The sequence below is a fragment of the Diadema antillarum genome, unplaced genomic scaffold (assembly GCF_040938485.1).
Source record: "Diadema antillarum isolate AM-2024a unplaced genomic scaffold, OU_Dant_1.0 scf00000014, whole genome shotgun sequence".
Classification (NCBI taxonomy): Eukaryota; Metazoa; Echinodermata; class Echinoidea; order Diadematoida; family Diadematidae; genus Diadema; species Diadema antillarum.
Window position 1 is genome coordinate 6,298,859 of NW_027270903.1, and position 25,883 is coordinate 6,324,741.

At 38.6% G+C, this 25,883-nt stretch overlaps 2 protein-coding genes across 2 annotated transcripts; one reads left to right on the forward strand and one right to left on the reverse strand.

The window, feature by feature from the left end:
* Positions 1–7,619: 7,619 nt before the first annotated feature.
* LOC139723094 (uncharacterized) lies at positions 7,620–10,333 on the reverse strand. The gene is made up of 2 exons (XM_071634367.1): positions 10,193–10,333; positions 7,620–8,814 (listed from the first exon to the last, which is right to left on the reverse strand). The coding sequence occupies exon 2, from the start codon at positions 8,717–8,719 to the stop codon at positions 7,664–7,666; it is 1,056 nt and encodes a 351-aa protein (XP_071490468.1). The 5' UTR covers positions 8,720–8,814; positions 10,193–10,333; the 3' UTR covers positions 7,620–7,663.
* Positions 10,334–16,802: 6,469 nt separating this feature from the next.
* Positions 16,803–23,898, forward strand: LOC139722338 (proton-coupled folate transporter-like). Its single transcript, XM_071633651.1, has 5 exons — positions 16,803–17,871; positions 19,697–19,828; positions 20,311–20,394; positions 22,812–22,968; positions 23,853–23,898. Exons 1-5 carry the CDS (start codon positions 16,803–16,805, stop codon positions 23,896–23,898), a joined length of 1,488 nt encoding a protein of 495 aa, XP_071489752.1.
* The last annotated feature ends 1,985 nt before the right edge of the window (positions 23,899–25,883 follow it).

The window sequence follows — 25,883 nt, forward strand, 5'->3', positions numbered from 1 at the left end:
GTTTAGGCAGACAATTTGAGAATGGAGTAAGCTGCTATCATTCTTCAAATCTAAGTCATATCTCCTTGACCTATAACAGATACTTGAGAAGCAGATGGTGCAAATCATTCTAAAGCTTTCAGCATGTAACCCAATGACACACAGACACCCAGATCTCTACCTTGTACGCGAGGTAATCTAGCACTATACACGCGATTTAATCGTTCTTTAGAGGAACACTTCGTTGATCTAATCCCATCTTCCTCCGCTTGTAACTGCTAGTCTTGCTTCGAGGCTTTAGTAGGCGTGGCTTCATCCGCCATGGGGTAACAATGGAAGTTGACGTACCTCTGAGTATGTCAAGCATTGATCCTTAACAATGCAGCAAAGACAAACATGTTGTTTCAATAATGTTCCCTACTCACTAGATTCTGTTCATGCCGTCGCTTTAACAGGGCAATCTTCCACGATTCCACGATTGTTTAAAAAAAGAAAAGAAAAGAAAAGAAAAAGCACAGTCACCGCCGATCAAGAAATGATTCACGGGTCTCGCACACTCCGCTCTGCAAGGTACAGCATGCCAGAACGTCGGCAGGCCCCGGTGCCGCTAATCTCCTTACTGTCATTTTCACATGACTCACAACCAGAAAGCTTCTTTTTTTTTTCCCCGCACAACGCTTGCTCAACCACGTGAGATGATAACAGTTTTGATTAAATCTCAATTTCGTATAAGCCGGGAAGTAAATTGCAGAAGTTATTGCTTCCGCATAAACATTTCCCTGGGAAACAAGTCTAAAGTTAATAGGTGCATAATCGGTCTCTAGTATGCAGAGATGCAAATGTTGATATCATTTCTGTTCCTTTTATCTTGCATCTACTCCGTTTTACCCGTCACAATTAACAAATGACGTGACACTGCTGTTTAGGTAGTGTCATCCATTACCTTGCTATGAGCGACAAAGCATTTGCAACAAACCATATTGTGTGTGTGTGTGTGTGTGTGTGTGTCTTTTTTTATAAATTAAATTTACCCCTTTAGGTCTGTTCAATGTTGGTTATTAACACTATCTTTGCCAATGAGTTAAACATATAGATACCAAGAAAACACTTATGAAATAATACAGAGCATACCATTTTAAGAGGAATACAAAGTTTATTTAATGAAAATCGGGTTTGAAATAGCTGAAACATCAAAAAAAAAACAAAGTAAAACAAAATGATCGTAATAGAATGTGGGTCCCACACTTTATTAGGATCATTCTGTTTTGGATAATATATCTCAGCCATTACAAACTCAATTTTCATCAAATAAACGTTGAAATCCTCATGGAATTACATGCTCTTTCATACTTCATAAGAGGTTTCTCACTATCTCACCAGAAAATGATAAAAACCTAAAGTTAAGTCTCAACCAAAACTATACGATCCCTTTAAGGGCTATAACGATGCACATTATTGAAGAACTCTTCTTAATAACTGAATTTTAATGCAGAACGTACGGGTACACATGAACAGGGGAGAGAACAAAGGGAAGGAAGAAAATAATACAGGTGCATCCATTTTTACTCACATTTCGATGACCATGGCTATGTCCAGTACTGCGGAACCTTCCACACGAAATCACCACAGTGTGTACTTCCCGATATCCGGAGGGTATTTGAATATAATCTCCGATTTAAATGCACCGCAGCCGTAAACTATGCATTATTCCGGTGCGATGAGATCCGGCAAACGATTCGACACTAAAAACGAAGACAATTAAAGAAGGATCGCAGTGCGCGCCCCCTAGCTGCTTCACGAAGTCGAGCGGTGTGACAGCCCGAAGTGATGCGCCGAGCTTAGGTCGATGGGAGTTCATAGTGTACGGGGCTTTAGCGTTGCGGTAATCCGCACTGTGTATAGGTAAATCGGCATGTAAATCATTTGATTAATTATAATGGCAGGCCTAAGGCCCCGTCACACTACAGCGAATGCCCAACGAATTCCAAGCGAAAGCCCAACGAATTCGAAAATGTGAAGACAGTTTGCATGTCTGACGTTCTTTGAATTCATTAGCTATTCGTAGGGATTCGCAGAGATACGCTGGAGATTTTGGACATGTTTAAAAAAAAAAAAAAATCGGCTCCAGCGTATCTCTGCGAATCCCGACGAATAGCTAATGAATACAAAGAACGCCAAGCATGTTACGAACTATTCTAGTATTAGCAATGGATGTGAACATATCTTCAAATTTTCAAATTTATTGGACATTCGTTGGGCATTCGTTGGGCATTCGCTGTAGTGTGACGGGGCCTTAAACCGAACCTTGCGATTCCTTAATCCCCTTTGAAGGTTGTATTCTTTTCAAAAGTTGTTGACACGCAACTGTGATAATCTCGTCTATCATCTCTGATACTGTGGGATAAGAGAAATAGCCTTCCTGATTATCATTTCAGATTCAGATTCGTTTATTGTCCATTTAGGAAGTTCTTTTTGTTGGCATATAGGTGTGCACATAGGAATATCTCTATACATACATACAAACATACACACATACATACATACATATTCATGTACTTATACACATATAAATGAATACAATTTTAATATACACACAATTATACAAACATTTAGTAAGCACATGCTTTATTACAAGCTTGTGATTTGTTATGATTCATTATATTTATCGATCAACAACAAAACAAGAAAGTTACGAAAACGTGGAGTCCGTCATTTCCGAGGAAGTGCACCCTTTACATAACCTTTACACCCCCCCCCCTCCCCCCCCCCCCACACACACACATAATGACAGGGGTGTATCCAGGATTTTTTCTGGGGGGGTCGTAATCACAATTTTAGGACCTTTACCTTTGCGAGGGAGCGGAGCGAGCAAACGGGGGGAGGGTGTGGGAGGGGGGTGTCCCCCCTTCCACGATGGGGAGTTTTTGAATTTTATATCTTAAAATGGGGCCATTTTGTGCATACAAAAGTGACCTTTTTCGGCATACTTAGAAAAGAACCCATTTATGTTAAAACTGGTGATAAAACCTGAGTTGGTCCAGGGGTGTATCCAGGATTTTTTCTTGGGGGTCGTAATCACAATTTTTGGACCTTTGCCTTTGCGAGGGAGCGGAGCGACCGAGCGGGGGAGAGTGTGGGAGGGGGGGGGGGTGTCCCCCCTCCCACGGTGGGGAGTTTTTGAATTTTATATCTTAAAATGGGGCCATTTGATGCATACAAAAGTGACTTTTTCGTCATACTTAGAAAAACTCATTTATGTTAAAACTGGTGATAAAACCTGAGTTGGTCACTTACAAGTTCGTGAATCGGTAAGTTGAAAACTGCATTTACAAAAAGTTGCTGACTAGCTACACCTTCCTATTAAATCGTAGAGGATATAGTAAAAAGTTTTGCGGACTATTTAATACAAGTATTCCAGAGTTGACGATACTCCCAGAGCTAGTCAATCCTGCCTAACTTTGCCTCCGAATGTAGTAAGAAAGTAGAAATAGAATATGCACTTCAATCTCAATCCAAAAGGACTGGAGTTGAAAACATGAGTATGAATTATAACATTTTCCTTACAGAACAATATGGGTTAGGCCATAATTCAAAAGGCCGCGGTTGTCATAGGGTAAGGCGCGGTGATAAGGCCGGCTGTAAGTGTGTAGTCTATAGTCAACCAGTTCGATGAGTTGCTGATGGGAGACAGGAAAATCAATAAACATGGCAGTGCAGCCTAAGCCTAAGAAATAAGGTATGGCAGATTAAAACTAAGTTACGAAATTTACGAGGTTTATGACAATTTGCTAGAACACCACCTGGTCACTTTTCCCCCCTGTTGTATACAGGGTAAAAAGCCCTCGAAAAACAAACAATGTCTGTTACAAAAAGTGGACCTTTTGAAAATTGGGGGGGGGGGGGGGTGGTCGTATGACCCTCCCGACCCCCCCCCCCCCCCCCCCCTGCATGATCATGACCATGACATCAAAGCAGTTATGGCAAAAACTCCTTTTTTGTTTCATTTGTTTTTATGCGCCTTGAGCACTCTACAGAGTGAATTTGGCGCAGCATCATTATTATTATTATTATTATTGTTATTATTATTATTATTATCATCATCATTATTATTTTTATTATCATTATTATTATTATCATCATTATTATCATCATTATCATTACAATTATTATCATTATTATTATTATTACTATTATTATTATCATCATCATCATCATACATTGATAACTTTTGCAATTCCTCCGAAAGTATTGCCATTTTCCCTCTTCGCTGATTATTCCAGTAAACATTGGTTCCTGCCAAGTTCTTATCTACATCCTTTGATAAGGTTCTTTTACCTATGATTGTCCCACTCTATCCAGGTGTTAAAAATAGAATGGGTACCTGGCAACGCTGGGGTAATAGCAATGGTAGAGACCTGTGGTAGAGTGTAGCTCTAAACACTGAAGAGGCTTACTTGGGTTGAGAAGACCATAATAAACACTGCCACTATTATACTATTTTCTTTTGTCCTCATCAAAATCACGAATACGAATTTCTTGTAGACACTTTGAATGCTGAGCCGATCACTGTGGCTGACTGGATTAAAGACAATTAATAAATTGTCATTGAATCCTGACAAAACAAATTTTATAATGCCCTTTAGTCATGCATGATAGTAATGCTGTTGAAACTTTCCCGGTTAAATTACATTCGATAATGCACCACTTAGATAGTAAATTAAAGCAATTTTCTTGGTTTAATAATTGCAGACTATTTTACTTTGAAACCATGATAATTGGCTTATATGCGTTGTCCCCAGGAATAATGAAGTTTCAAAGAAGTTTTTATTCTTCTTTTTTTTGGAAAACCGTTTGTATAACTCATGTGATGTGTTTGTTACTCCCATTTGAATTGAAGTGTTCAAACTAATGGCGATATGAACAAGTAGGCCTATATTAGACAGAATAATATTACTGTTAAGATCATTATATATTTTTTTACTGTTTCGAGATAGGATCCCCATGTTTACATTAAATAATCATGAATTACTTTAACTTTGATTCGATATATAAAGAAAAAACACTATCACAATTGCCAAACAATAACCTCATTATTGATATACATATATATATATATATATATATATATACAGTATACATTTATAAATATAAATATATGTATATATATATATATATATATATATATACAGTATATATGTATATATATATCTATATAAATATATAAATATTTACATATACTATACATATATATGGGTTAAGACAACGCTACAAACACTTGACAAATGTCAAGATGAGTGCGCGTCTTTTTGTTTGTTTATGTCATTTTTTTTTCAATTTTTGCTAGAAAAACAGAGTGGGTTGCAAGCGAGGAAAGTTTTATCTGATAAACCCTTTCCGTGCATTGCCGTGCAAGGGACTTTGTTCAGTGCATATTATAATAAACAGCGGATGGGGTTTGCCGTTCCAATCGGCATTCCAGCGCACAAAGGGTTAATATTGTGGGCCATATAGTGGCGAATGTCTTTCCTTTTTAAAGATTTGAAGCATGGAGATTATATCAAGTCTCCAGCGTTAAAAATTTTGTGTTTATTCATAAAAATTAGCAGTCACACCAGCTCGATCGAGTTTCAAGCAAGGAACGATAGGTGTATGTGTATGTGTATGTGTATGTGTATGTGTATGTGTATGTGTATGTGTATGTGTATGTGTGTGTGTGTGAGTGTATGTGTATGTGTGTGTGTTTGTGTTTGTGTATATGTATGTGTATGTGTATGTGTATGTGTGTGTGTGTGTATGTGTATGTGTATGTGTATGTGTATGTGTATGTGTATGTGTATGTGTGTTTGTGTTTGTGTTTGTGTTTGTGTTTGCTTTTGTGTTTGTTTTTGTTTCGATTGATTTGATGTTGATTTCTTTTCTTTATGAATCCAATTTATGGACGGGCCAACATCCCTGCAAGTTTGTCATTTACGTAGCCTCCCTTTTCCAATACTGTATATTTAAGTATAGCAACTATTTTGAAGAGAGTTAATAGTTTCATATGAATTATGTACTTGCTCATTTTTGTTTTTTCGCTTTTAAAAGTATCTTTACTATTTACATTGATTTGTTGAATTGAATCTTATTTGAAGGAAAATCGTGATCCCGCTACTGCTTTGCAAAAAGGGGTCTTACTTGATTGTCTCTTGGAGAGTATGGTTAGTTACACAGGATTATATACAAACATGCAAGGCGCGACACTAGCTGTACTGATAGATACTATAATAATATTGGAGAATGAGGCGTGGCCAGAGAATACTCGTACTTTTTCAAGAACAGTTGTGCAAGCTCTGACGGTAGGTGGCGTACTACCGAATTTTTGTATCCCGAGTAATGACGTAAATATTTCTATCTTTACCAAATTCAAGGCAGAAGGTGAACAGTTTCATTCCGTGAACACGGAACGTTTCCTTAACCCTTTCTTACCCGAGGAACAATATTATCACGTATCTTAACCAGGGGACGTTAGATCAGTTGTCCTGAAACGATTAATTTTGGTGGTCGTGGTGGTGGTGAGCTCTAACTAGCTCAAACAGGATCCAGGGGCCCGTTTTAAACTGCTCCTTATATGCATGTGTTCGGGGGATCTGTCCGAGGGGGATACCTTCCCCGGAAAGTACTTTTTGTTCATCTGTTTTTCACGAGTTTTACAAACACGCTTTATATTATATCCCTTGTCATTTAGTCGTTGTGTATACACAGAGCTGTGGATTATACATGAATACTACGTAGTTCTTCGTTATTTCATAGTGTTTAAATTTCCTCCATGAACGATGAATGGCGGTAACATACTGGTCCATCTCTAAGTTTTTGTCAGGACCAATTTGTTTTTGGATATCTCAGCCATTTCAAAACCGATTATGATCAAATAAACTTTAAATTTCTCTTACGATTGTATGCTCTCTGATATTTCATAAGCAGTTTTTCTATATCTCAGAAAAAAAAGTAGACAGCCCCATCTCAATCAAAACTATACCATCCCTTTAATCCAGAGTGCTACAGTTCTTCAAGGGTAGACATATCGCAGTGCTGTAATGCATGAAACTGATTTTGGGTTTAGTCGTTGCTTTCTCATGCATACTGGTACGATGTTTTGTACAGAACTACTGTGTTGAAATGCTAAATCCATCCAAGGCTATCCCTCAATCTTTTAAAAACGTAAAGGCTGATTCCTAAATATCGATTACTCCTTGTTCCTAGAATTTTGTACAATGTTTATGATTAATCGTTTTACAGAAATAAACGCACAAAAAATGAAAAGGTTCTAAAAAGTTAAATACACATTCGCAAGAATATGGCAGCTAACGTATACATGTAATGTAAAACTCTTGCCATTTGAAAAATAGCAAACTCGGTGAAGTAATTTTCAGTGATTTAATGCCACTCTCAAAATAACAAAATTCATTTATTCATCTCTTTACTCATATATTCATTCACTAAAAATAGTCATTTGTTTTGTTTATTCGAGAGACAAAAATGTACTACAAAACTATGAATTTAAAAAAAAAAATCTGACTTCCCACTAACACCTTCAGACCCGTCAAGTACCATATTAACCAAACATGCCTTCGCGTTGTTCGTGAAATGTGAAATTAAAAAACAAGTCAACACTGTCATTTCTATATTTCTTTGAGAACCACAAGACTCAATCGAAGAAACCACCACGTGGACCAGGAGAAAATGTCAAATCTAGTGTAGACTTTGTCGACAGTCTCGACATATTTGACTGCCGAGGGCCCTCAAGCGTATCGTCCTCATCACTGTCCGATTCATCGTCCGTATCGCGATTTTCAAGGTCGATATCGTTGTTGGCAAGTGTAGCTATTTTCTCTTCGGATCGAAGTTTCGGTGCGTTGCGCGCCTGCGCGTGTTTATCGTTGACCGCGCGCACGGTATCAATTTCATCCTTCGCGTCACGTACTAGACTCTTCTCAAGTCGCAGAAAACGATCGTCGTGGTCGATTTTCATTTCGCGCATCTTTTGCTGAAGGTTTCTCACATACCGTTTTTCCCTCTCCTCTCTGGCAGCTTCCGCCTCAGGTCCGTACAGTGGCAAGTTATTCCCGCAAAGCCTTCCGCTTCCTGCGACAGATTCTCTCCTGTTTGAGCCGAGAGAAAGACTGGGTCCAGTTTTGCTTTTTCGCGTCTTGCGCAAGTCAATTCCATGTAAGTGTGTGAAGCTTTCCTTCTCCTCGCTTCCTGAGTCTTTATGACAATGAGTATCTTTTGAATTTCCTGGGTCAGGTTGTGAAAATGTTCCTTTCCGTTGACCGCGAGATGACACCGACACAGAAAATTCGGGCAAGGTTAGACTCCTCATGCGGGCCGTTATGACAGGGAGCGAATACCGCTTCTCGAAGAATGTCAGTTCCTCGATCATATGGGACGCGGAGCGTCGAACTTTGCCGAACGGTCGCCTGGCACGCACGGCTGGTTCGGTCACCTTCATCGTCACCTCAGGTAAGAATGAGGTGTGATTCACGCCCATCTCACGCAATTCTGTCTCTTTGATCGCCTGGTTTAAAACAAACGACTGGTGCTGCCAGTCTAGGAGATTTTTCGCTCGTCTCCTATCAACGCCGACTTGCTTCAGCCGATCCTCCAGAAGGATGTCAGCGAAGCGGTTATCCTTCAGCAGTACGTTTTGAACGGCACTAACAGGAACGGGTCCCTTCCAGCGTTTCTTCTTCACACCACTCATATTTAATCACAAGACAGCTTCGCTGCTGGTTTTTCTCGTTCGGGAACTGAATTCTTGGAGTTACAACAAAACGTGTAGACGTTTCAACTGTGACCCTGCGAAGCAAAAATTGAATAAATAGGGAAAGTGACAACACAGTAGGGTTAGATACATCAAATCGTATCACTTAGACACCATACACCATTACACGAGTGTATTCTGTTGGAAAAGGGTGAAAAAAATCTGTCTTGAGGATAATGCATTTGAATAGATGTTTTCTCTTTGAGTAATCACTTGTCAACATTAGGTCAATTCAATGTGATTACATTCAGTGGACTACACAGAATTATCGCATATAAAAGATGCCCATTTTATGGGGCGTTTTGAACTGAAGTCAACACATTTTCATATTTCTTGCATAATGAACCATAGAGAGCAGTTGGCATATTATGGTTCTGCTTTCAGAAAGCAGGGGGAATGTTACACATAGCCAACAAGTAAAATACGAGTAACAAGTAAAATTAATGTGCACTTTTCGTGAGAGTGTTTTGTATTTTCTGTAATTTTCGTCCTGCAGCGACGTCAAGAACCGGTTGCTCTGAAACATAAAATATTAAAGACATGCAGTTGAACATACCGTCTTATTATCCCCAAACTTCACTAATATGTTCTACTAATTTTAATACCCTCACCCAAATTCCACGAAATATAGTTGGGATTCATACCCTTTAAACAAAAACAACAACAACAAGATGAAAACAAAACCGTTGAACCCCCCACGTCATGATTCATACACACTTGACGCACACCAAAGAACGCACACGCGCATGCACACTGAACTCCCAAAGTAGCTTTTCCAATCACTTTGATAGGGCGCCACCAGCAGACCGAGCAGCCTACTTAGCCGGACAATTGACAATTCAAATATTGACAGTGCGTTTACGTCCTACTTGACAAGACCCCGTGTCAAACCTGGACAATGGCACTTCTAAATACTGCCTCTTTCACGCTGAAACCTAAATTTAGACTTCATGAAAACTCCTTCCTTTCCTATTTATAGGTCTACTTATAGGGTACAAAAGAAGACTGCATTATTCTAAAAAAAATACTTACATGTGATGTGTCGCCTGAATTTCATTCGTAAGTTTATGTTTAACATTAATCAGAGGAATAGTTATATCCCACTGCTCCCCCCTCCAAAAAAAAAAAAAATAAATAAATCTTGAATTTTAAAAATCTGTCCATCCTGTGCAAAGGTATGATGAAAAGTTTCCGTGTCTCAAAAGGTATAGTACTGCGAGCAACATTGGATTATCTAATCCTCGGGCTTCTGGTTCGAAGCCTTTTGCAGCCGTTTGCGTCTATAGTGGGCAAGACACTCTATCATCAGCATGATCAGTGCGTAATTCTTCGGGTAGAACTCAAAGCAGTACACACTTATAGTGGTAATTCATTTTTTATGAAATTAATTCAGCACAATGTAAATATACTCACAATGAAGTCTAAAGGGTATATGCCGCGATGTCCATGAAGTTTAACTGACTGAACTCCAGGCTTCGATGGGAGCAAATACATCTCATGGATTCTATGCACTGCAAGAACACAATCCGTCTGCCCCCTTATAGTTGTTGGCTGGTCATGTCTGAAATATCCTCAACAGAGATACAGAGCGAGATGCTGCTGGAAAGAGATAAAAGATGGAAATAATACCAGACGACTGGCTGGGGAGACTACGTGTCGATAGTGGTTTATATACGATCACAAATAATTGAAATTCACTTCAATTGCTGAGTATAAAGAAGGCACCTGCCAGCAAAGATTGGCGCGCTGACAGAAAGAGAAAAGACGAAAGACGAGAATACTTTAAATAGATTGAACGTTTTAATATGTATCAAAGCAAAGTTCCCTTTGCTTCGAATAGTCTAAATATTCCGAATATATTTCTGAAATGAGAGTCTCTCCTCTCGGTATTTCATATCTTGCCTAAAAGCTCTGCATCATTACGATCTCTCTTTCTCAACTGTTTAACAGTCCAGTGAGGTTTTTGTTTTTCTTTCTTTTTTTCTTTTTTTTTCTTTTTTAATGTGATAAAACTGGCATTTATTTGGTTAGATCTAAACGCTTTTGATAGCTATCCAAAAGTTCAATACAGTGTACAGCCCTCGGGTAGCTTCAGAAGGACCTTGGGGTAAATTACTGTACCCTAGACCGTCCAGGGTCGATGTAACGTCTGGACTTTCTGGAGGACACCTAGGTGAGACGTTATAGTTATTTGGACATATATACGTATATATATATATATATATATATATATATATATATATATATCTTTGTTATCTCTCTCCCTCTCTCCCTCGTTATATCACTCTCTTATGTATATCTCTCTTTCATTTTGTTCTCTGTTTATATCTCTCATTAATTACATATTTTCCTCTTTTTCATTATATCAATCTCTTTTCATTGTATATTTCTCTCATCATATCTTATATAATATCATATTATGTCTCTCTTTCTTTCTATTTCGCTTTCTCCATTTGTTCTCCTTCTGAATATGTTGGTTTGTTGTATCAGGTGATTTGTAGCATTAGGAAACAGAATCCTACCACCGGGGCGATGAAAAGACGTATCTTTTCCCAATACTTATGCTTCTGCAAATTTTCATTTTCGCCATTATGTTATATTGCTTGGAACACACACACAGACACACACACACACACAGAGACACACACACACACACTCACACACACAGACACACACACACACACACTGACACACACACACACAGACACACACACACACAGACGCACACACACACACACACACACACACACTCACACACACACACTCACACACACACACACACACACTCACACACACACACACACACACTCACACACACACACACACACACACACACGCACACACACGTACACATGTAACCACATGCACGTTTAGTATAATTATAACAGACCATCTCGCGTATCGAAGTTAAATCCAAAGAGATCGGAGAATTTACTTAATTTTGGCACGATAGAATTAACACCAGTCCTGTAACCTATATCCAATTCAATTCAAATCAATTCAAATTAGGTTACAGAGGTTACAAATTCATCAAACGTAGAACTTTCTTTCGATTTAGCAAAATTTTTCGGCTCTTGCGGGATCGACTCAGGAGATCGGTTAACTTTGTGTTCATATAAGTAAATCATTTTTTCCTTGTCTTTTTGACATGTCTTCATATAATATTTTTTCGATGCGCCTTACTTATTCTCTCTCTAGCTCTCTCTTGCTTGTTTCAATATACACAGTTTAAGTTAAAAAAGCGTAAGAGACTACCAGCACCTTCAAAGTTTCTCTGTATATAGTTATTGTTTATATTTTTTTTCTACCCAATATCTATTGACTTCGGCTGACGAGCTTGGCACGTGGAGGTGACTATGTATTGAACGCCTTGTGCGGTAGGCATGTCTTTCCGCCACCTCACCGCTCACTGTTCCACAGTGGGTTTATGCAGTATAGACCAACCAAGTCGGATGCAGCCAAGGCCGCTATTTTGAATGATTCATTCAGCGGTCGCCGAGTATTCTCCTCCCATTACTGGCCGGGGGCTGATGACGGCAGATGGAGCCTTTAGTCTTGCGGCTGAATAGTGACAATTAATCTAGCCGGCATTGGCAGGTGGACAGGGAGTTTCGCAAAGTGATTATAGAATAGCCCTTCTTTTTTTCGGGAAAATAAAAACGGTTTGAGATTTTTCCCATGGGAAGTCATTAGAAAAGATCTTTCTTCATCTTCTCCCTCTTTTTATGTTTGCATCTTATACACACAGACACACAGACACACACACATACGCAATCACACATACCTATCCTCTTCTTCGTACTCACTCGAAATGTTTATTTGTACTCATACCAAAAGATAAATGGAATTGTCCGTTAGTTTCTATATAGTCAGCCAAGTGTATAGCGGAAATGTTAAAGGAAACCAAACCTAAAAAGAAATGTGGATTGAGTGAAAGCAGCAACATTGGTAGAACACATCAGCGAAAGTTTGAGGAAAATCAGACAATCAATGGAAAAGTTATGAGTTTTTAAAGTTTTGGTGTTGGGACCTCTCAGAGGAGACTATTAGGGGTTATGAGGTCATGTGTGGACAATAATATAAAGATTATATAGAAGGAATTCCAAAAAAATCCACTTGTATAGCATAATGAAAGAGCACTTGAATAACCGCTTTCAGAAAGAAGGGCAATGAAGGGGGAATTATTGCTACCCTTAACATACGTCAGTTTATATCAAGTTGATGGATGTGTAATTTTTTTGAAAAATGATTTCTTTTTTCCAAGAAAGAAGCAACTATTAAATGTTGCTGCGTTCACTCAATCCATATTTCTCTTTGGATTTTGTCTACTTGAATGGGTAGAATAAAAATCAGAGGTCTTTGGCAATCATTCAGAGCATCTCTTCGACTTTCCTTTCAAAGTGTAAAATGCATACTCGTAAGGGATGTACTGGAGTTCGTATAGACCTCTGTCGGTCGTATTATACAGCAATTTGTAAAAAGTTGCAATTGCCGCATATCTTTAGTTACTGCGTGTTTCAATGTACATCATAATTTTCTTCTGTGCATAGCAAACGGAGTGAGAGAGAGAGAGAGAGAGAGAGAGAATCTACCTCTTTTGTTTAGTTCATAAGTTGTGGTGTAAACTTTGTTAAGAAAATTTAGGTTTCACAGATTGAATTAGCATCTAAATTGTTATATTGCCTCATCTCTGATATCATTTCAAAAGAGAGATCTGTATAAAAGACAGATAGATATATATAGAGAAAGAATATTGTTTATTCATAATAAAAGACCAATTACAATGAAGAGAAAGTGCGATTTGAAGAGAGGTTCGATTATTCTGCGTGAAGGAGAAATACTAACAGATATGTACACATAGGAATCATAACACAAAATGCACGCTCTCGAAAACAGAGGCAAAAACACACTAACACTAATTCAAGTTAAACCACCTTAAAAGCACACACACACACACAGGCACCCACCCACACATGAACAGATGAATAACACAATATTTCAGTAATCAAAATAACATTTTGCTAAATGCTTAATACTCACCCTTTTTTCAACAAAGGATAATTTCAAAATTCAATTCAACTGAAACGGAAACATAATCAAACTTGACTATTAAAAAGGGGATGGAATTATCTTACCATGACTGAACGAATCGATTGTACGGATTTCTCGCTTCAGTTCAAGAAAACAGAAATGGCATGATATACCGGCAACTTTTCAGCGTATTTGTCTCAAGATCTACGGTGGCGATAGGCGAACAAGTTTTATATGACAATTCCTTTTGGGAAAACAATTCAGTGTCCTGTCTATCCCTTCAGAAGTTTGGCGAATGAATGGATGTACAACTGATACTAGATATAGAGCAAGCACAAGATATCTCGTCTTGGGTACTGTATCGGTTTCGCATTCACGACGCGCCATTTACCTGTAACCCCGGGAGATACAGCTTTACACACCACGGGTGTCTGCAGCGCTTACACTCACCCCCCCCCCCCTCTCCTACACACACACACACACACACATACACACACACACACACACACACACACACACACACACACACACACACACAATCAGACACACACACACTTCTTCTTTCAATGGTTGTTCATGCTCTAGAGATAGAAAGACAACATCGCTTAGGGAGATTTGCTTTTGCCAACTATTTTCTTTGTCCCTTAACATACCAACCGTATGCTTCAGTCAATATTATCACAGGCCTCCTTGTTTCTACCGTTTGTTTTTCGGATCGCGCGGTCAATATTTGAGCATTAGTAAGAGAGTGGTAACATGATTCTTCCAGGCTTGCGATAAAAAAAAGAGCAAAAGAAAAGAAAAACTATCATTTGGTTTTATCAGGGTTTCAGCCATAAAGAGACTATGAAAGAAACTTCAACTCCAATCATCTGAGAAAAAAACCCAACTCCAATCATCTATGTGTTAATTTTCCTTCACGATTTATTCATGTCCAAGGTCATATAGTCAAATACATGAAGTTAAGTTAAAGCTAATCTTTTAGTTTTTGAAATTTCTAATGTCTTTATTCAATACAATATTTTTTCAGTCAATTGTACTGAAAATGATATCCTACGGAGGAAGTATCACAAATAAACATACAGCCGAATAATTCTAACCATGATTTAGGAAGACTGTTCATGTATACGAGTGTATGGGGCAGTGGTTCATGACACGAACATTGCAAAATTACAGAAATGATGCAATGATGCACACACACACCATATATATATATATATATATATATATATATATATATAATATAATATAATATAATATATATTTTATATGTCATGTTTATACATAATTTCTGCCAATGGGCTCTACAGTCTTGCTTATGCCAATGATGACGTTTTGCATTAAAAAAATACATTTATGACATTTCTTTGTAATTATCAATAAGGCCTATACGACATTTATGTTCATAACAATGTCCAGGATAGCCGCTTCAGTGTTGCCCCTGCAGCTAGAGGGCCCTGCCATTATTATCCTAGCCTGGCCAGGTACCCATTTATAAACCTGGGGCGAGATGGACATGGTATGGGTAAGAACATCTTGTCCAAGGACGTAAAACACTCATGACACTGTGCGGGTATAATCGAATGCGGGTCCTCCGATTGGGAGTCGGGAGTCTTATCCACTAAGCCCCAGCGCCCCCACATGTTCGTTATATCTGGGTTGATACCTAAGTTTTGTATTTTTCTTTCATTCTTTCATGATGGGGCTAAGGATTATAAGATAAGCTATTTAACAAATAAGTCCTATACATATCCATAATGTGCAAACACAATGGACAAAATTTGGAGGGAAGAGATTCCTGACATGCTCTACAAAATTCCTAATTTCTCTGTGACCAGTGAGGCAAATCGGATGGCTGTTTCTGTAAGATGTGGGTAAAAAGTCAAAGTTTCATATACCCTGAAATTGTATTTGAATGGATTCACTATAATTATATCTTTAAAGTTATCCTTGCACGGGGTCCCATTGCATTTTCTTTTTTGTTGAGGGGGGGGGGGACCTACGGTTTACATGTACATGTACTTTCCATGGTGACACATTTGCTCCGCTCTTATTTTCTTCAAGGACTTAGAATTATAGGGTTGTGATAGATCTTTATAGGTTTAGTTTGATGTGAGGATTAGGTTTAGGGTTAGAGTAATTCTTGTAGATAGAATTCAAATCTGGCTCAGCGGGTAGATATTTCATGGGAGCGATTGTCGCAGGAGCAAATGTCATGGAACCACTTTCTACGGGTTTCATACAGCCATGTCTGTCACCATTTCCACCATTTTCCTGTTAGGTTTACGTCGAGTGCCGATAGAAATGAAAAATGTACTGGTAGAACAGGCATCGGAGTATCATAAGTACCAGTAATCGTCTTATTACAGAAATATGCTGGTAGTATCTCGCGTTACATGAGGACAGTTTTAGTTTGATGCACCGCGTACACATGCTGTTGTACACAGGTCAAATTGCAACCCATTTACATCCTTACATCCCGCAATTCAGTCACTCACTATTCCATTACTGGTCGGTTTTTTGACACAACAGAAATGGCAGAGGGGCGCGTAAGTCATGCTCCGGTTTGAAAGTTTCACCACAAACGCCAGCACTTAAATCTTATGGAAGGCGACTTGTGCTCTTGATTGATTCCGATACTTCTATCTTTTCTGCTGTTCCGACTGACAGGTTGGTGTAATTTCACCATGATTTGTGGATCTTGTTCTATGACGGAGCTCTCATGGGTGCTGGGTGTGTGCTGTTCTATCCTGGCGTGAGGCTTCGACGAAAAACATTCGTGGATTATCTAGGGACTTTATCGACAGTTGTTTGATGGGTAAGCGACGATACAGCCGTATTTTTCTGAGTAAGGGGTTCGTGTTGACGATTTAGAGGAGCTTCATATAATTTTTTAGATTCTTTACAAATACGAGGTAAGGAAAATAAGCGTCTCCCGTCATTCTTGTCATTTGAACTTGAAAGCTTTGCTGTTTTTTAAATCAAACCTACAATGGGAGGAAACAGGTTTAATTTCACCATGATCTCGGATGAGGACGATGTCTTCGATGACAACTATCCTCTAATCAGCGCCTCGGAGAGCGATGAGGAAGACGAAGACGTCAACGACGAGGAAAATCGTGCCAAGAAACGATTTCCCTGCATCACCGTAGAGCCCGTCATTCTCTTGTTCTTCCTCGCCTACAGCATCATTGCGACTCTCCGCGCGGAGTACATCTCCCTGAGAATCCGCGGGGACTTCGGGATACGCGAAAACGCGCAGCGTGACATGACATTGTGGACGGACAATTGCAACGAGATGAGAAACGCCACCAACGGTGCGATACGTCACCTTGAGGCCGCGCAGGCAGAGGCATCCTATTGGCTGTTGATATACAACTTGGTGGAAATTCTCCCGGCGCTATTCGTGTCGCCTCTGATCGGAGCGTGGAGCGATCGCATCGGCAGGAAGAAGGCGATGCTCCTACCCACGGTTGGATACCTGATCGGTGCGACGATGTGGGTCATTATTGTGTCTTTGGACGCGTCGAAATCGTATCTCACCATCGCGCATTTTGTGATCGGTATCTTCGGGGATTTCCCAACACTTGTTGCTATCTGCAATGCATACTTGTGCGACATCTCGCGACCCCAGTCACAGACGTGTCGAATGATCATCCTAGGTATAATAATCGAATTCTCCACTGGACTGGCGCAAATCGGGGTCGGATACTGGGTATACTTCTACGGTTTTCGGCCTCCGTTCTGGTTCATCTTCGCTACCATCTTGGCGGCATTGTTGTACATAATTTTCGTACTGGACGAATCGCATCAGGGGAGCAGCGAAAAGACTAGCCTATGCTCAGCGAAACAATTTGATGACGTGGTGGCGCTCTTTGCCAACGCAGATTCGGACAAGCGTACCCACATGGTCTCCTACCTAGTCGTTCTTGGAGTACACATGATGCTTCTCCATTCAGCCTACCTGTTGGTGCTATTGTATGTTTTAAGCTATCCGCTGTGCTGGACGTCTATTGCTATCGGTATCTTTGTTGCCTGCTCTCTTCTTATAGGGTCAATTGGTGAGTCTTGTCTGTTTGTTTGTTTGTTTTATTGTTTGTTCGTTCGTTTGTTTGATTGATTTGTTTGTTCAATTCAATGTTTCTGAATACCTGATCGCGTTGTTTCGAACAATGCTGTTTGTTTGAGTGCTTTTTTTTTAATGACCTCTGCAATTATTTTGGTGGAGATGAGTTAATCTGGAGTTCCAGTGAAAGTGTGGTCTACTATAGTGAAAGTTCTTGTTCACCTTTGGGAGCAGAAAAATGTTCAAGATATCACATTTTTTGCATATAGGTCAGTCGTATCACAAAACATCCAACCATATGATAATTTTGCAATAAATCTTGAAATATGAGGAGATATCACCTTTTTTCTTCAATAAACCATAACTTAGACGGTTTAGTCGGGAAACATTTTTATTATAACTATTGTTCACATTTTGTATATTCAACAATACTTAACATCATTTATACTGATTCAAAATTTTATACGTTGGTTGTTTCTATCCCTAACTCACAGAATTTTAAGAGCTATTTTAAAGCACTAATGTTGGGTTTTTGTTTCTCCTGCAAATGGTAAATTGTGCCTTTAAACGGTGGAGTTCAAATGTGGAGTCAAGGCTAACATCGCACAAACTCGTAAGAAATTAAACAAAAAGACAAGCAACAAAGTATTATGCCATCTACTGATTTGTCTGCAGGATGCTGACTAATTGTGTCTGATCAGGAAATATTTAGGGAAGAAAGTATACGTACTTTTTATGAAATGGTCATGCCTGTGGTTATTTTCCTCAGTTTCAAGGAGTTTGAACCGGGGACCTCTGGACTGAAAGCCAATGCTCTCGTCCACAGAACCAACTGCGTCTGAGAAGACAAGTAGTCCATGTTAAGGGTGTAGTGAAACCCAAATATACGTGTTGATTGAGTGAAAGCAGCAGTATTAGCAGAACATGAAAATCAGATCACCTGTTTAAAGGCTATATTATTACTTTTTTTCCATTTCGCACGCAGCTGCCATCGCTAGATAAAACGACTGCAAGATTTTGTGACGTCATGTAAGGAAAATGTATGGAATTTACTCACACAAACACACACACACGCGCGCACCCATACACACACTCACACATACAAAATACATACCACCCTTACTCACACTATACCTCATATTACTCTCAAATGCTATTGCACACACATACATCTCACCATGTATATATAGTTTCTTAACTTAAACTCATAATGTTGTAATTAAAGATCATATTATATTGTTTTTTCTTTAAGCGAAAACATTATATGAGTAATTATTGAAAGTTTTCTTTTATGATTTTATATAATACAGAATATTTTGGCCAAAATTGATTTACAAGTTGTATATTATCCATACTTGGTCTGTTTCATATGATATCCTTATGCATACATTGGGCAAGCAGAATTATATGTTATGCAATATGTACCTTTGAATTATGATAAATTTGTCAATTTGTAATATGTAATTGTAATTTTTTGTTTTGTTCACTATGTGGACTACATGTAAAAAACAAGTGGAAAGAGAATTTCCTTTAAGGACAATAAAGCAATTCATTCATTCATTCATTCAAACGAAAACGGATTGTCCAATTTTCCTCAAATTTTCACTGATATCATGTTCCACATATACCTGCATTTCCTCAATTCACAACATGTGAATGTATATTTGGCTTTCTTTCCCCTTTAACAATAACATTGGTTTAATATAAGTATCGATATAGGATGTACACATCATTCTGTCAGGACCTTGCATGTTTCATAATGTTGATTATGCCTTCCGTTACTTCTTTCTTTTTCTATTATTGCTGTTGTTATCAACAAGGTACCTTGGTTGGCGGCAGACTTTTCGAGAGCTACACAGACGATCTCACCATCAGCCAGGTGGGAATATGGTCCAGTCTCACCGCGCTGACCTTTATCGCTTTCAGTCATACGAAGGCCGCCCTCTTTGTTTGTGAGTAGTTACGACCGTTATCATTGTCTTATTGTAATTTCTTGAATGAAGCAAGCATACTGGTAAATAAAACAAAGGCAAAGAATCAGTGAAAGTAGAATGACAGAAATTCAAGAAAATTAATGATAAACACTGCTTGATTTTTTTTTATTTATAAATTCTATTTGGTTGACGAGATTACTTCAATGCTTTCTTTTAAATTTGCTTTCTGACATGGGGATTTTTCTCTTTTGAGGACGGTCGGAGAGCTTTATATGTCACACCTGATAAATTCCTAATCATTATTGTTTGTCGAACCCTTGATAAGACATCAGTAGCAATAATATCTCCAACGTAAATTCATTACTTCTGGAAAGGCCAAATTTGAATCGGTGATGGCGCATAGTTCGCCAAACGAATGTAATTTTACACGTTTTACGTTTTAAAGAGGGATTGTTGTGTCTATTACTGTATAATTTGTTTGTTTGTTTTTTCTTCCACAGCCGCCATCTTGGGTTCTTTTCGATTTCTTACGTCACCAGCAATAAGATCCCGGATGTCAAAACTGGCGCGAAAACACGAACATGGTGCGTATGGCTCATTTTTGTTTTCTTCTTTATCTTTCTCTTCGTCTGTTGGGTGCAAATTGGAGTGTTCAACAATCCCTGTGTTGTGAACCTTATCAACGTTTGCTTTTATAACAATGTCTCTTTTTTTTTCTACAATCAACCACAGTATTTAAAATTTCTTTTGGTCAGTTCTTACACTGTAAAAACATCGGTGTTAGATTTAACACCATGGGTGTTAAATCTGACACCGATCAAACTTCAATAGAGGACCACACTCACAGGTGTAGAAAATGGGTTACAGCTCGTTATTCCGAAGGTTCGTTATTCCGAAGGCTCTTTATTCCTAAGATTCGTTATTCCGAAGGTTCATTGTTCCGAATTTCATTTTCGGATTAACCAATTTTCGGAATAACGAACCTTCGGAATAACGCCACAAATTTTCGGATTAACGAACTTGCAGGTATAGGGAATTTGCGTGTGTCGGATTAACGTCCCTTCGGAATAACGAACCTTCGGAAGAGTGAACCTTTGGAATAACGAACAGCACCCAGAAAATGAATTGCGACGGTGTTAAAAAGTGTTCGCCTGGCACTTCGTGGTGTTAGTTTGACACTGTGGCTGGTGATATTTTTGACACTGCGCCAGAGTTAATTCAATAATGACACCGCATGATGTTGATTTGATACTGGTGGTGTTAATTTCAATGGTACAACACCCGTCCAGCGTCAATAGGGGACCACACCAACTGGTGTTACTGTGGTGTAAATGTATTTACAGATTTTTTTTTTCAAAAATCAAGTACTTTATTGGAAAATTCTTTATTCAGTAACTAAGAAACTATTCAAAAAACAATTTTAAATTTTGAAATGACACCCGGAGGTGTTAATCTAACACCATTAATGAGCACCGGAAATTTAACACCAGCTCGGTGTTTCATATTCAACACCGGCCTTTTTGCAGTGTATATACAAAGGACTTCAATGACAAGGCCAGATAACAAGTTCACCTTTATTCATGTGGACTAAAGGGCTTTTTACACTTGTAAATTTTTGCTTAGCCCCGGACCAACGGTGGGGCTAAGGAGGGGCCTTAGCCCCACCGTTGGTCCGGGGCTATCCTTAGCCCACTTTCTGTTTATACTCGTTTTTGCCAAAGTGGGCTAGCCCCACCGATAGTACGGTACTATCTGGCCCTGCAAAATAGCAGGGGTTAGCACCGCAATTGCGGTGCCAAGCAAGTGAGTGTAAACAGAACGAAAAAATAATCCTGGGCTAAGCGACGCAGACGAAGTCCGACCCTCACTGACCAATCAGAAACGAGGTAATCAAGTGCTGCCGGTGCGTGCGTGTACGTGTACAGTACACAACGTAATTATGAATATGCATGTGGTTTGGAAAGTCCGGGGCTAAGAAATACGAGTGTAAAAAGGTCAGTTTTCTCCTTAGCCCCGGACAAGAGATAGTACGGGACTAATTGGCGAGTGTAAAAAGCTGAAAAAATTGGTACGGGACTAACGATAGTCCTGGGTCAGAGAAAGTCCGGGGTTAAGAAACACAAGTGTAAAAAGCCCTTAAGTGAATGCAACAATATCAGTATAGAGCACATCAGTGAATTTACTGAAAATCGGACAATCCATTTAGAATGGTTCTGCGCAGTCACTGCTGGATGAGACGACTACTATACACTGTAGGTTTGATGTCACACGCGTAGAACGATACAGGTATAAGGAAAATATAAAGAGAGGGTTTTTTTTTGGGGGGGGGGGGGAGTACACGTTCCCTCGAATTTTTATTCACGTATGCTATTCCCCTTTCTCCTGAAAGAAACAAGTCAAGAGATCTTTTATTATGTGAGAAATATGAAAATATGATGAATTTTCTTTATGTGATATCGCAAGCTTTAGTCTTCTCTTCCAGCAATGGCAGCATTGAAACTTCAAAAATTCATAACTTTTGAACGGATTGTCCAAACCTTTTTCTGACATTATTGACTGATGTCTTCTACTAAATAATTGCTGTACTCTCTTTAAAAAAATCGAGTGAAAATATTCACTCTTGAAGGAGTGAATACAAAAAAGAGTGAATTTAGAGTGAAATTGGAGTGAATTTCGAGTGAAAATGTTCATTTTCACTCATTTTGGAGTGACCAGGGATCACTCGAAGATTTTGGAATGATCCCTGACGTCACTCTAAAACGAGTGAAAATGAACATTTTCACTCGAAATTCAATTTCACTCTAAATTCACTCTTTTTTGTATTCACTCCTTCAGGAGTGAAAATTTTTACTCGATTTTTTTTAGAGAGTATTCTGTCAATATTTATGTATATTAAGGTGAACTTGTCCTTTAAACTATGTTGATTTGTGACGTCTGGAATCTTCATTAATCTTTTTTTTTTAATCCATGTCTCCCTCGTCATCCTTCCGTGACGTCACAGGAGTAATGATGGCATGCGCCAGCAGCGTTGAGAGTCTAGGCAACCTGATTGGTCCATCGCTGTTCAACCTTATTTACAGTCTCACCATAGATGAATACAGCGGGCTGGTGTTCGCACTGATGGCAGCTCTGTATGTGCCTGTGTCCGCTCTCGTCACGTAAGTATTAGGGAAACGACTGTTTCAGGCGTCTAGCTCATGTCGAGGATTGAACCCTAAAGTTATCATGGTATAGATTGAGCGAATCTACCAATAATAGTTGAATAATTATTATATCGACGAAGTGTGAGGTAAACTGGACAATCCGTTTAAAGCTATAATTATTTTGTTTCTTTGTTATTGTCGTTTTTGTTGTGGTTGATTTTTTTTTTTTTTTTTTTGGATGGGGGTGGTACCGCCATTGCTGGATGAGAAAAACTATTACAGTTTGAGACTTTACTGCATTACAGATCCATAACTTTTGAACGGGTGTCTAATATTTTCCTCACTCAAAGTTTATGTGATATATCACTATCTCAACATTTCACTCAATTAACATGATTAGGACATAGTTCGGTTTTCTTTCCCCTTCATTCCCTAAGGCTAATGGAATGACAATAGCATATGTTCAAAACGTTACAATGTCTTGAATGTACAATAATATTTTAGCAAGAAGAAGGCGAGATCAAAAGTAGTACATGCTAAGTTCTTCGTTTCAAATGATTATTTTGTTAACCTTCTTACGTAAGAGTAAAAGTGATTTTTTTTTCGTCACCACTAAATATTTACTTGGAAGAAGATTTAGCTCTTTATAACACTTTTCAGCATATCCAAACGGGAAGGCGGAGAAGTACGTCTACTAGACTTTATCTTTTCTCCCAATCGGTACGACAGGCTTTCCCCTAATGTTTTCCCATTATACCCATGATACCACGGACTTTTTTCCTTTACCTTTGCTTTTGAATAGGTACTTTCATTGGATCGACATGAAAAGAAAAGCGCCATCTACCGACGCATCCTTTGAAATGGGGATTCCCTAGTTTGAGATGTTGGACGAGCAAAAGATATTTCCGATATTCTGTCTGGGTTAAGGTTCTATCAGAAGTTTGAAGTTACTCCACAGTATCCAGAATGATCAGGTTGCAGGAAATCAGAAAAATCCCTTTTCGAGCCATTTACACTGATTTAGTGTGAGACAAAGGAATGGAGCAGATAGTGAGATCTTGTTACGAAATCGAGGGCGAGCTGCAGCTGCCAAGACTTATCTTGATTAATTACACTTTGTGCAGTAAGATTGTTGTCTCCTTTATGACCATTATGAAGTGAAACGGAGATTTTCAGTTTTCTTCCACAAAAGATAAGTTATGAAGTTAGAGTTATATGTGCTATTTTGCTTTCGCCTATTTTTACTGTTTATTGAGAAGATCCCACTTCTCTCTCATATTGACATATACATTTTGTCTTCTTAAAGGGACATTCCAGACGATTTTCATAGTTTCACATCATGTAGTACATAAATTGATAACTCCACGTATAGATTTGCGGAATTTATTGTGGCTCTTTAGCAGAGAAACAATACTTTGAAAAACCATAAACAAATTACACTGAACAAGGATGATGACATAGGAGGTTCACTTATTTCAGAAATGTAGCAGTGTAATTCCATTATAATAACGCTTGCTTGCAAGTTCACCTGTGTATAATCTATGCATGCTTTCTTCTTTTGTTGTGCTTCCTTGAGCCCCAACTCATGCATTCTTATGATGACTCTGCCATGTCATCATCCTTGTTCACTGCAATTTGTTCTAAATGTTGAAAATATTCTTATTCTTCATCCCAATTATCACAAATTCTGAAACTCTATCCTCAGTATAACTAATTTATAGTTGTTCAAATATAAAAATCTGAAAATCATCCAGAGGTCTCCTTTAATTGACATGCTGTTGAATTGTATTTGTTGTGATTTGTGTAGATGTTATGGGATGAAGTGAACCAACTAGATCTTATCAGGGAGGTGTAAGAAAAGGAGAGACAACTCGTTCGTAATTCATGCAAACACATGTTTGTTTTGAAAGCGTTACAATGGGATGTCTAGCATTCCACTATACGCTTTGAAGTCATGCTCTGCACCGCTCTAGTTGCAAGGCGAAGTTCGGAGACGAAGAACGCATTTCACCTTTCGTTGAATTACAAGCTTTATTTCCCCGTAAAATATTAAATGAAATACTCGAATTGATTAAGAGTAGTTTAGGAAAGAATTCAATATTATAAACATGTATTTCTAGTTTCTTCGTAATGCGTAAATCGAAATGAAATGAAAATTGGGCCCTCTTAAAAACCTAATATTTTTCTATAATGCGCACATTTCCGCATGTTAGTTTTCTATCCTTTAATATGGGATATTTTGATCTTTCAAATAAAGTACTCCGCTAAAGCGTGCACCAGCGTGCTTTTAAACTATTTGCTGTTAAAATTGTCAGTTTTACACTGCATTTTGATTCGCTGCTCCAATTCAAGGTACACAAATTCATTGTTGCCATCACATTGAAAGAGAGAGCGAAATGCAGTAGGGGCAAGTATTTCTAAATGTGAGAGAGCTAGTCCCAATTATATGCTCTCTTTTGTCAAAGCACCTGATTTCCACACGTAGTTAAGCGCATACTAACTTCTCGGCGGTGCCGCGCATCCTTCAAAGGAGAGCAGGAGTTGTCTCTCCTTTTCTTACACCTCCCTGATCTTACCGTACTGTTCTTCAAAATCGCGGATACTGAAGTTCAGAGGCGCCAATTCATAGTGATGATGAGATGAAACTATTTCTGCCGCACTATCTAAGTAATTTGATGGGTTTGTTAAAGCCCTATTATACGTGGAACTAATAATGTTTCTTCACCCGTTTATCTTTCACATGTGATTTCTGTTAGATCGATCCTTTGAGCTGATAGTGGGGTGCCCTGGCACTCAGTCATTTCAAATTCATGTAAAAGTTTCAATTTTGGTACCAAATTGAAGGTTATGATCTGTAGAACAATTTTGGTTCGAGTGTCAAGCATGTATCATAAAAAATTCAAAATGGCGGCCAAAATCCAAAATGGCCG

What these genes read in the sequence shown, in the direction of transcription:
- LOC139723094 (XM_071634367.1), bottom strand. Translation starts at nt 8,719, where the DNA reads ATGAGTGGTGTGAAGAAGAAACGCTGGAAGGGACCCGTTCCTGTTAGT.
- LOC139722338 (XM_071633651.1), top strand. Translation starts at nt 16,803, where the DNA reads ATGGGAGGAAACAGGTTTAATTTCACCATGATCTCGGATGAGGACGAT. An exon ending in GAAGGCCGCCCTCTTTGTTT is followed by an intron (nt 19,829 to 20,310) that starts GTGAGTAGTTAC and finishes TTTCTTCCACAG; the next exon opens with CCGCCATCTTGGGTTCTTTT. An exon ending in CCTGTGTCCGCTCTCGTCAC is followed by an intron (nt 22,969 to 23,852) that starts GTAAGTATTAGG and finishes GACGAGCAAAAG; the next exon opens with ATATTTCCGATATTCTGTCT.